The sequence below is a fragment of the Manacus candei genome, unplaced genomic scaffold (genome assembly GCF_025592945.1).
Source record: "Manacus candei isolate 608988 ecotype Guabito, Panama unplaced genomic scaffold, ASM2559294v1 h1tg000119l, whole genome shotgun sequence".
NCBI classification, from domain to species: Eukaryota; Metazoa; Chordata; class Aves; order Passeriformes; family Pipridae; genus Manacus; species Manacus candei.
This window is the reverse complement of record NW_026138167.1, coordinates 916613-928939: the sequence shown is the minus strand read 5'-3', so window position 1 is coordinate 928939 and position 12327 is coordinate 916613. Positions and strand designations below refer to the sequence as shown.

The window sequence follows — 12327 nt, the reverse complement described above, 5'->3', positions numbered from 1 at the left end:
GAAAAAAGGAAGTCGATCAGATTTCTGGGTGCAGTAGAGCAAAAGGGAAATGCAGGTCATGGGACAACAGGCTGAAAATAGTGAAAGAAAAAGAAATCTTCAGGTCAAATCTCAGCTGGTCTAAGTCAGCGTAGCCCCAGGGAAGTTACGCTCACTTAGGCCTGGTAGGAATCTGGCTCAGCAACCTGAAAAAAGAAAGGGAAAAACTGAGAAACAAGAAAAGACTGGGACTGAGCAGAAAGATATATACATATTTCCCTTCTTCTGTGTAGAGGGAAGAAAATTCTTGTCGATGGAGCTGAAAGGGTGGGAGCACGGACAACTAAGCAGGAAGAAAAAAAGCTGGAAGGACAAAGCATGGGAAGCAAAAGCAAATGAACATAATGCCAGGTGGTAAAGAAAGAGTTTAAAAGACGTCAAGAATGAGGTGGCAGAGAGAAAAGTAATGTGCTTTTAAGGAATTCGACTTCCTATTGAGATTACTGCTTCTTGCATATGTCCCTCAGAAGCATTTAACATTGGTTTTGGTTCATTGTTATCTATACATTTTTATTCCTCTTACACTGCTAAATACTATTAAATTAAATGGAGGTTAAGATTCCTGGGATATATATGGCTACGGTTCTGGATCACTGCTATCATTTTACATTGGACATATTTTTGAAGTTGTGATGATCTCTTCATCTCCTCATCACCACTGCAAGGTGAAAAAGTTCTTTAGTCAATGGGCATTCTTGCAGCAAATATCATGGAGGGGGAGACTGTATGAAAAGAAAAAATACCCAGAATATGAAAAAAATCCTTTAACATTTAAAGTACAATGTGTCATCAGCTGAAACGATTTTGTCAATCGTTTGATATCCAAAGTTATTAAATAAGCACCATTTACCAGTCTCTACCAACATGCACAATATGCACACACGGAGTGCTATAAGAAAAAATGCATTTATGCACTACCTGTAGTCATTATATAGACACATGTGCTTAACTTGCTATATCCATTACTATACGAAGCGAACACCAGATCACACACCAAAGATATTCTTTAACTGAGTTTGTAACCCAGGGACTGGAATACTTGTCCAGAAAGGACAGTCTTATCTCTGTGACTCATGCACTTAAATCAATACCCATGGCACCTACTGTATTTATATTTGTTTATTTATTTATTTATTTTTAAAGCAATCACATGCCTTCATGGCAGGTCATACAACCTTTCTGTGTTGTTTAAGTGGTTTGAAGACAATTTGCTGGGCCAGTCTTCCATCTATGCAAACTTTTAAAATACTTGATGCACAAATGACTGCTATCAGGTTTGTGTGCTTGCCCTCACTTACTAAACAGGATGATTTCCTAGATTAGCCAGCAATAGAGAGAGGTTAGAAGCAGTAGAGTTGGACTGCAAAATACAAAGGTTTTAAATTTTTCTTCTTTTTTTGCGTCTCAACATCACATTGAAACCTTGTAAACTACAGTACTCATTTGGGATAGGAAAGCTGTCTTTGTCCAACCAAAACAAGAGAGTATCCTGGGATGTAGCTAACTATGCAGAAGACTAATGATTCTTTTCCCTCTTGTTTTGAACACAAGTGCTATTCTGAAGCTGAATACGTTTTCCTTATGAAAATACTGTTATTGGTACAGGGTTGTGAAAAGTTCCAGCTTTGAACTTATACATCTCATTCTCTAGAATTCTCACATCGAGATAGTAATGAAAACTAATATCTCAGAGCTAAGTAATGGTACTGGATAGTGAGGAAACTGGAGATAATATACAAGTAATGAGAGAAAATTTAATGTGCATATATAACTGCACCTCATTAATAACCTCATTAACAAAAATAACATCTTCCCAATTGCAAAATCCTGATTAAAACCCTCTAATATAATCCATAAACATTTAAAACACAGTAACTATTCATACTGCATACATCTATATGCTATATTATACAGATATATGCAGATAAAAAAATACACCCACGTGCACGCACGTTCTAACAGCACAAAAAGACACACAAATAGGCTTAAGTTTACAAGCAAAGAGTAGGTGCAAATGAATAGAGACAGATAAGGACAATATGTTATGTTGGACAATATCCTGTGCTGTCACTGAAACATACTCACCATTTGCAGAAGATCAGAAGAAACCATCTGCATGCAACACATTGCTGTTGCCAAAGCACAGACAATGGTGGAGATGATATTGAGAGCGCACACACTGAACAACAGGTCCTGCAAGAGACAGGCAGCAGAATATCATCTCTCCACTCAGGGACACGAAGGACACAAAGTTTTTAGGAATGTGATAATAATCACTGTCAACTGCTATCAATTAATGTGGTCTCAAATAACTGTAGAACTCATTTAGCTTGTAATATTTTTTAAAGCAATCTGCAAAGAGAACAGTTACAGAAAAAACTATCATCCCTCCCCTTCTTTGCTATATTTCCTCAGAAATATTGATATTCAATTTTCCAGTTCCCAGAAAGAAAGGACAAATTACTGCTTTCACAGTGGACTCCAAGCTACAGCCATCACAAGAAAGATACTATGGAGACATCTGATTAAAAACAACACAGAAATGTCATTGTTTTCAGTAGTTGAAATCTACAACTTGGAGTTGTGGGTTAAAAAAAATTCAACTTTAGTATGAAATAGAGACTGTTATCCTGTGTCACATACTTCAGGCACCTGAAACATTTTTTGATTTACAGAAAAGCAGTGATTACACCTGGGCATTCTACCTTCTGCTGATGAATTGAGGGCATATGGCCCATGTTTTTTTAAAAAACCCAAGACATTTAAAATAGAACATATAGCATTTGTTTACTAAGTAGAATAAAATAAAAGAAACATCTGAATTAAAATGGAAACATTTTTTTAGCAATGGCATAATTAAAAACAAACCATTCATCTCTCTTCCAATCACTGGATTTGTATTTACTTTCCCAACAGCCAGTGAAAAGAAACACTGATTTAGCATGCTGACTACATTTCAAAGCTGCTACAATCGTTGTACAGCAATTGCATAGCTGTTGTACTTGTGGCAATTATGTGGCTCAGTTAGTATTCTGAACAGTCAGTAAAAAGTATTTGAGAAAAAGCAGCAGAGGGAACAGATGAAAAACAAAATCAAAATTGTTACAATACCATAAGCAAAAACACTCACCGTGTAAAGAACATTCCATAGGATCTAAGTTAAAAGAGTATTTCAGTCACTGCCAGTGCATAAAATAACCTCCATGCTATAAAAATCAATGCACTGCTCGCTTTTTCCCAACAATACTGAAAAAAATGATAGAAAGCTGCAGATTTACTTCTGCCACTGTAATTGCATGCTCCTTGAGTGACCTTCATTTGAAGATGAAAATGCCAGCCATGGGAACCAGGCAGGCAATAAATGGGCCAACAAGTTTCGGTCATTTAATAGCTTACACTGAGCCAGATCTGCTCTTGCTGATCTGGTCAGTCTTGTCTTGTTGGCCAGCCCCTCAGCCAGGGAATAATGAATCATCAGCATCAACAGCAAACACTGGAAGGGCCAATCTCTAACTCACATATAGAAGGTGATACAGAGGACTCATTCAAATACAGACCCACTTAGAGCATTCAAATGGAGGTAAAAGGCAAGGTGATCCCTAGAGACTCAGTTAGTTAACCATGGCACAAAAAGAGACCCTACACGTTCATATGTTCATACGCAGACCTACAGAAAGAACACCAAGACAGAGACAAGATCTAGGGCAGAAATAGGACTATTTCCTGGCAGTAAGAAACTTCATTCATTGCTTAATACAATCATTTAGATCCAAAAGATTTAGATTTAGCCAATCTGAGTGCATAACTTAATACCATTTATGCCAAATAATAAAATCTACATCGAAGCTCCAAATTAGGATCTGAAGTGTCTCCAAGACCCTCATAAAACTTTACAAGCTTTGGGACAGACTCAACTGTGCCTCTAACACTCATGACAGATGTTTCTTTGATCTGTTCCTAAAGATCCTACAGCTTCATCCCACTATTCCAATGATTATCTTTACCATCCGTGTCCTCCTTATGTCCATCTCACAGCTGAAAATCATTGCTCCTTTTCTTCTCTAGCTTTTGAGAGCAGGCTATTACACAGCAGACTTTTATACCTCTAAACTCTATTATAGTTCTTTAAGTCTTTTCCACTTTTACTTCATTACCTATTAACCTCATTTCCTCCAATCCTCAAGTGAAATCACCTTCCTAGGGCTCTGATTGTTTTCATTAATTTCATTTGGTTCACCTCATCTTAGTCCACATTCTTCCTCAAATGCAGAATCCTAAACTGGGCACAACTGAAGGCCTTGCAAATGCTGACTGTAGCATAAGGATTATTTCGAGTGCCTTAAAAGCTACACTCACCCTTACACATCCTGCAGTGGTGAACGAGGTTTTCTGCAACAGCACATCAGTGATTCATCTTTTGTCCAACATAACCCCAGATCCTTTCCTACGGAAATACTACCCTCTTCATCCTGCTACTAGGTAAGAACAGAAGCAACATCATAAAAAAACAACTGTTTTTATCAGAGAAAAGCTAAAAGCAAGGCTCATTTTCAATTACACTTATCTTTCATTTATAAAAATAAGGAATAAACCTAATCCATTTCATTCTATGTGGATAGAAAAAGGACAAAATGTCCCCCCATAATTACTTCCTCCCATATTGCAAAGCACAGAGTAAAACCAAGTAATGTTTTCATTTTCAGTTATTTTTCTTTACCAGTAATCCCAGAAAACCTCTCCTGACAGTGTCAGACTGCTTTAATTTTTATTCCCTGCTAACTGTCGTGAAACAAGACATAAAGTAAGACTCTGCAAGCACCCTGAGGTGCAATAGTGTCCCAGGTTGGACACTCACAATGATCACAACTCCTTTGTGGTTTGGGACTTTTCCCTCGGGTCACTGCTCCCTGTTTGCTGTTCAGCATCATTGTTCGGATGCAGGGCAGGGATCACTGTCCACAGGAACAGCCTCTCTCCACACACTCCCTTTTCACACGAAGCATACAAGTTATTGTTCCCAATGCAACCTTTTGGAAGATGAAGATACAACTAGGATGTTTCAAATGCATTGATGCAGAATTTTATGTATCTCAAAGATTCATAGGGAGCAGACATCTATCAGCCAAAAATGTAACAACTGAGCAATGACAGTGGTATCCTTACCATCACTAGATATTTCTTAAAGCAATAGTACTTCTTTATTGGTTTTGGTTTCTTTTCCTAACATCTGTTTCAACTCAAACAAGAATCAACACACAACCAATCCCTTCTCCTCTGTTCCCCACTCCCCCCCACACCCTGCAAACATTATTCAGCCTCAGGCATTTTACCATTTTCAAGGAATTTACTTCCTGTGCCCTGGAGAAAAAATAATTAGGTAATTCATGACACCCATTTATTCAACTATAGATAAAAAATTAGCAGGAACAGGCTTTTAAGATCTAAAGCCCTCCATGGCCAAACACTACCAGAGGGGCAGTGGAGGTGCTTCCACGGATTGCAGCTGAAACACAGTGACAAATGGACACCACGTCCTCTAGGAAATCTCTCCGAAAAAGCAGTAACCACAACAGGGACAATCTTAATTCTCCACAGCACCCGGCCACAGACAGCCACATTTATAGGTGTCTAAAGGAGCAGGAAATCTATACTAAACACAAAATCAAGGAGATTTAGTGACAGATTTTTGATTGACATCTGCAACAACACTAATCAGAAAATACAACACATGAATCTGTAATGGTATGAAATATGATTATTTGCTCCTGAGAACTGGCTGAACCAATCTTCTCTTACATGGAATTTTCTGGGTACTTTTGTATTTTTAAAACAAAAATCTGATTCTTCAGCATGTTTATATGATAATTAATGCTCTGATAGGTATAAGGTACTAGGTAGAATTATTCTTCTACAGGTTACGTATACAATCTTCTTGATACACCTCAACTCTAACTGCAGAGGACACAAATCCCCTCCAGAGTGGAAGCAGCTGTCGGAATTGCCTGGAAGCATGCCTAGATCCATCCAGACACATACCCACTGGAGGCAGACAGCACTGGGAGCTGTTTCTCTGTGGCCAGTTATTTTCCCAAGTAGCTCTCTCAGTAAACCTCAAAAGCTGAATTAAAATTTAATACTGATATGTGAAAAATCAAGATTTCATGGTTGCAGTATTCCTTTCCTATCACAGTTAAACAGTTACTAAATTAACTGTGTCATTATGTTTTCCCTCCATAGTAACAGACACCTTTGACTTATGCTGTGGTTCCAGAGGATACTTGTGATTCTCAAATCTTCTTCACACTATCATTCATTCATATGTCCACCCATAACTTCAGGAGAGAACATCTAGTTTTTCTTTTTCTTTTCCTGATTTAAGCTGTTTTCAGTATTATTTTTTGGACACTATTTCTTTGCTACTGCATCTTAAAGTTCTTCCTTATTAGCAGAATTAAAATAATATATAAATATATAAAAAAATCTGTGTTCTCTAAATGTGCAGCCCAAAAGCCTACAGAATACAATATAATAGGAGCTGTAATACAAAACCCGAGTATATTTGAAAATCTCAATGTTTAATTGAAATACTTTTTTTACTATTTCATATTAAAAAAATGTAATTTTAGGATATAATTAGGTAAGAACATCATATGAAAAAAACCATATTGTAATATAGTTAAAAAGCAGTTTCTCCTTAACACTGATTTTCTTTGTTTTCCATCAAACTGGTGGCTGATAAGGCAGTCAGATGGTATTAAACTGGAATAAGTTAAAAAATTGCTGATTGATTTGTCACTTTGACAACTCAACTGCAGAAACAATCATTTAACAAAGCAATTTAAAACAGCTGTTAGCACCTGATAGAAGCAAAGAAAATCTCTGGAATGAGATAGAATCTAAAATGAAAAATGACAATGGCATGAGTCCTCCATTCCTCCTCCAGTGGCAGAGCTGGGTCCTTTATAACCAAAGAACACCCACTGCAAGCGTGTTCACCCCTCTGAAATTTTGCCCTTCAAGACCTAATTTGAACTTCCTGTCACAAAAAATATAAAGCAAAACTGGAATACGATCAATTGGCTCTAATGGTGGGCCATACCCACAGAGTTCCTTCATCTTAGAAAACAAACTTAGAGCTGAATTCTCTCTAAAATCAGGTGCCTTTCAGAAGCATCAAGTAAGCCAAACTAAAACAGGAATCTCTGGACATATTCACAACTCAAATGAAGATATTGGTAAATATTTAATCACTCCCTTGCTTCTTCATATCATAGCAATGAACTGTACTGTCAATTAAGTTACAGGCATGAACATCAAACCAGGGAATCTGACATTCAACACTGACCCTACCACACAGATGAACCACTATTACCACAAAATATTCACTCTGTCAAGTATTATACAGAAAATTAACCAGCTGTGCTGCTTACAGAGAATTCACAAACTGTTTTTAAACCTATTTTGCTCTAGAAGGAGATAAAGTACATATAACTGCCTTTTGTCCCCACTTACTCCTCTGTCTCCACATTTACTTACAACATTTAAATTACTTATTATGTTTTCTGAAATGTGTTCCTTAGGTTCATATTACCAAAAAAAAAAAAAAAGTTACATAACACAAATCCATTACTTATGAGCTCCAGTCTGTGCAACAGTATTGAACTGGCAACTCCCTTTACAACACACTCATATTTTGCTGGCTCAATAGATTATTTTCCTGTGGAAATAAAAGGTTTGTAATCTTTAAGGTTCTTAAGTTCTTTGCACTTTTGAGACCTCAGTCAATATACAATAAAAGGAGCAAAATAAGCTCACTGATGTGTAAAAGGAACACTGTGTAATCAGTAGCCCTGAACACATGGATCTAAACATCCACACCAATCAATGGCTAAAACCAGCTTCACTTCTGCAATTCTGTGAGATGATTTCTTTTCTCCTTGATTGACTTCAATTATGGTGCTTCGTTTCCCATACTACTGTATCCTGAGAAGACATAATGAGCAGTAAAGCTTTTTCATCCATGAAATTAGTGTCACTGTACCTCTTTTATTCATGAATTCAAGGACAACAATCCTTTAACTCAAATTATAACTTCAGTTGTTCTCATTGGATACGTCTGAAAAACACCAGAAAAAATAGCTGCTCTACTACGGAGAAGACTCAAGAATCAATTCTGAACCATATAGGTCTCAAACGCACATTGAACTGTAAATGGAGACATGGAGAACACTTCAAAAAATAGATTTCAGGTACGAAAGTATAATATAATTCCTTATTTCACCTGCATCTAAAATATTTACTATATTTTTAAGGGAGCAGTGCATAGCTGCTACTTAAGAAAAGTAAACTCAAAAAGGTTTGCTCTGCCTGCATGAGAGTTTGCATGTCTTTGAACTCAGGTGTCTGCAATAAATTTAGTATTGGAGACGCGAGAGTTGGAGACTCCTGAAAGACTAAGGTTCCACAAAATAACAAGAATGTAATAAACAGATTTCAGTCATTCACAGAGGCAGCTTTTCAGCCACGGAATAGGTTTACATCCATGTACACTTGTTGCCCAAGCAAGGAACAAAACTTTGGAGGAAGGAAAAGTAGTGCAACTCTTCAGACTGCAAAGCCCACTGTGAAGCTCTCTATTTCTGATGGTATCTAGTGTGGGAAATACACTTGAGTGTAGGGAGTATTTTCAGTTACCTGTAAAGTAACGGGAAACAAATCCAGCATTTAAAAATCTGACAGGAAATTACTCATTCTACACTGAGCTTTATCCAAGTTTAAGTAGATTATGAAGTCTTTCAGGCAAGTCATTCACCAAAATTAAAATATTACATTTGGTCATACAGCAAATCTGAGGAAAGCCTGTTCTCATAACTCCAAGGAACATGTTAGGAGTCATCCTTCTCTGCTGTGCAAGTGAAAGTATGTTCCGAATGGAAAAAAAATTATATATATGAGTAGGATTGGTTATCAACAAACTCAGTAACAATTAACTTGGATTCAAAGGAGAAGAAAGGGAAGATTCACACAGAAGACTTCAAGAACTGTGAGGTACATAAATCTCTAATAATGATGCCTAGCTTACAAATAGAATCAGTAACCTGGAAAAGGCATTTAATATTTATATTGTACTTGAATTTCAGCAGCTCCAAGCCAAATACTTATGCTGAACAGAGAGGAGTGAATCAGCTTTTCTCTTTGCTTCTGTAGTCACAAAACCATTCTAAAGATGCACTTTAAGTAAAAGAGAAAGCAATTCTTTAAATAGCAAATGTCTGCAGGTATTCTGGACTGAGTAAGCTGTTAAAAGTAATTGAAAAGACTCAGTTGGATCATTACTAAACCAAAGCAGCATACCATTCTCTTCTTACATGCAAGTATTAGACAGCAATAGTACATTACAAAATAATTGAAACTTCCAAATACCTAACTTCACCCTCTCAAAATATTGCACGTATGTCTTTAACAAGTTCAGAATACTCTGAGTTTAGAAAGAAGAAATAATTGTCACAGATTGTGGTGAGGGGAAAAACAGTTTTCTCCCTAAAGTTATAAAATGGTAAACCCCCAGGGGGTGGTTACCCTTGGGGGTTGAACCAATGAGTGCTTCTGCAAAATATAAACATATCGCCAGACCGCAAAAGAAGGGTAATTGTAGTTGTTGTTGGAGAGGTGGCCATGTTCTGAGGCCACGAGAAGGGGCCCCCAGCCCCACTGGGGGCTGAGTGCCCCCAGACCCGGCTGGGGGGCTACAGGACTTGGAACAGTGTTAGACTGGACTAAGCATCTGTAGCTGAGAAGCTGGAAGTTTTTCTCCTCCACCGGAGCAGCGGCAGAGGCAGCAGCATACAGAAGACAGTGGCAGAGAGCCAAGAGATAAAGAGAGAAGCAGCAGAGACAGTATGCAGCCAAGGAAGACACAGAGTTGTCTGAGAGAGAGAGCCAGCAGCAGAGAGAGAACTAAACTCTATAGAGAGAGAGAGAGAGTTTGGGTAAGAACTGAAACAAACTCCCCAAACCCCTCTGAGACCTCCTAGAGAGGAGGATGACGATGGACTCTTACTTGAGAAGAGTCTTAGAGTGCTACAGCACCGAAAAGAAAGGAGCAGAGAAGCTCAAGGCATCCCGGAGCTGGACCGGGAAGGCCAAAGGAATGCAGAGGAGGGTTTTGCCCCCCCGCTGCCTTGAGACAGAGCACAGAAGCTCTGTAAGGGAATTTGAATCCCCTGAGGATAAGGACCGTCACGAAGGCTCCTGTACTTCATTGATATGACGTGGTGAAGCAACTTTTGTCCTGGTAAACGCAGCCCACGGAAGAGAAGACCCTCGCTTGGAGTCAAAGGGCCAAGAGGAGCTTAGATACCCCCCTCGTGTGTACTGGCAGAGATCCAGCTACAGCTGCTGCATGAAAGAAGAGAGCCTGCTGCCCTAGAGACACTTCCAAGTGGAAAGGATCTCTTCCTTCTTCCCTCCTCGACTTTTATTTGGAGAGAGAAGAGATTTGATCCATTGTAAATACTGTTTTATCATGGTAGAGATAGTTGAGATTTTGTGTGTAATGTGTTATAATATTCATTTGTACAGAGTACAGTCATTGTAATATAATCCTTTCTCCCCATTTTGAGTCTCATGTGTTGTCTGGAAAACCCATCTCACACTGGGCTGAGATGTAGGAGGGGGGCTTGGACTCGAGAATTAGATTTTGGGGCTCTCAAACCATGACACAGATGAAAGCTGTCAGAAAAATTCAGTCTTCACACTTCAATTAACTTTACAATAAAAACTCAATTCCTTAAAATTTCATCCATAAACCAAGACATTTACTGTGGAAAAACAGATTACGTTGATGTTAATGAAAGCCATCCCATCTGAGCCATCACTTCATTTCTGTATATCTGACTCTTAATAAACCTTCTTAACTAATTTTGTAAATATGTAGGACTTGCTTTTGCTTTCATTTGGCTTGAAATAAATCAAGTAACTTCCTAACACAGGACAGAACTGTTCTAGAAGTCTGATTATTGTAAAAAATCCAGATACTGAGACATCGACATTCTTCAGCAGCACAGATCGTTGACCCTGAGTATCCAGAGGAAAGCAAGGAATCTTATTTTCTGGGGCAGTTTAGGACTACTTAATTGCAGGAAACTGTGTAGCAAACGCACCTTCTAGTGAAAACCAGTAACCAGAAAGTCTCTCCATCACAAACCAGGGCAGATGGGTCACACTTGGGTGCCTGCAGAGCTGGGGAGTTCAGCACATCATGTAACTGTGCTATTGGTACTGGAGGTGTGCAGACCAGACTACAAGTATGATACCTTCTAAATAAAACCCCAACCCCACCAATTCACCATCCTTGAAATGGGTTGAGTCCCCAACCTTTACAGCAGTGAAATGGCAGTATTTTTGTCCGTTTTACTGTAACATACAATTCTGTGCTGAAATTCCACTACTCAAACAATCACAGAAATTAGCACTCATCTTATAGATCAGTCAGCACTTGCAATCAGTACTCATATCTATGTATATATGTATACTCATACGTATATAGTTGTGACTATAGATATTGGTTTCAGTAACTTATTCAGGGTTTGAAAGGAAGAAGGATTGATTTACAAAGGAGCGTGAAGAGATGGTTCAGAACAGAAACAACAAAAAATAAAAAAAATTTAGAGATTTTTCAAAGCAACTATAAAAGCCCCTACTCAATATCATGCAAGGCATGATCCCAGCACAATTTAACATACACAAGATCAGTAGCCACTGTTGTTTTTCCTTGTCCTGTTTGGCTGCCTGGGAACAAGATCAGACAGGTGATACATGCACAATTGTTCTGTTCACAATGCAGCTCCACAGCTGCTCCCACTAAAAAACAGAGATGGCTTAACGGAAATGTGAGCTTTTTACCTCACTCTTAATAAAGAGAAGGAACATGAAACCTACATAATGTTATACAGAAAGGGGTATAATCTTAACTCTGGTTCTCTAGATTTTCTCTCCCTCTGGCTCCCCAAACAATGAACACAATTGAGCTTTTGGTACTAAACATCTGTTCCCCTAAAATCACATTGCAGTTGTTAATTGCAATTAAAGAGGGTGAGCTGTATCACTCTCAGCTGTTTACTTTATGAGCTGTAACTTTCTTTCGTATGGGCTTAGTAGAATGCTGTACTTAAATTTACAGACAGCTATAGAGAGCTCACTAAGACAAACAGAAAGCAAATCTAGAATTAAAACTGAAAAAGATGCAAGAAACTTTCTGAAAAAGTTATTTCCTAACTACTCTTAGAT

General features: G+C 38.2%; 1 protein-coding gene across 5 annotated transcripts in view; it reads right to left on the bottom strand.

Moving 5' to 3' along the window:
• The window catches only part of ENTREP2 (endosomal transmembrane epsin interactor 2), a 106442-nt gene that overhangs the window by 24935 nt on the left and 69180 nt on the right, over positions 1–12327 (bottom strand). For all 5 annotated transcript variants that reach the window (XM_051770507.1, XM_051770510.1, XM_051770508.1 and 2 more), the window contains one exon: positions 2125–2232. In XM_051770507.1, the coding sequence (XP_051626467.1) occupies positions 2125–2232 (108 nt within the window). The remainder of the gene's footprint in view (positions 1–2124; positions 2233–12327) is intronic.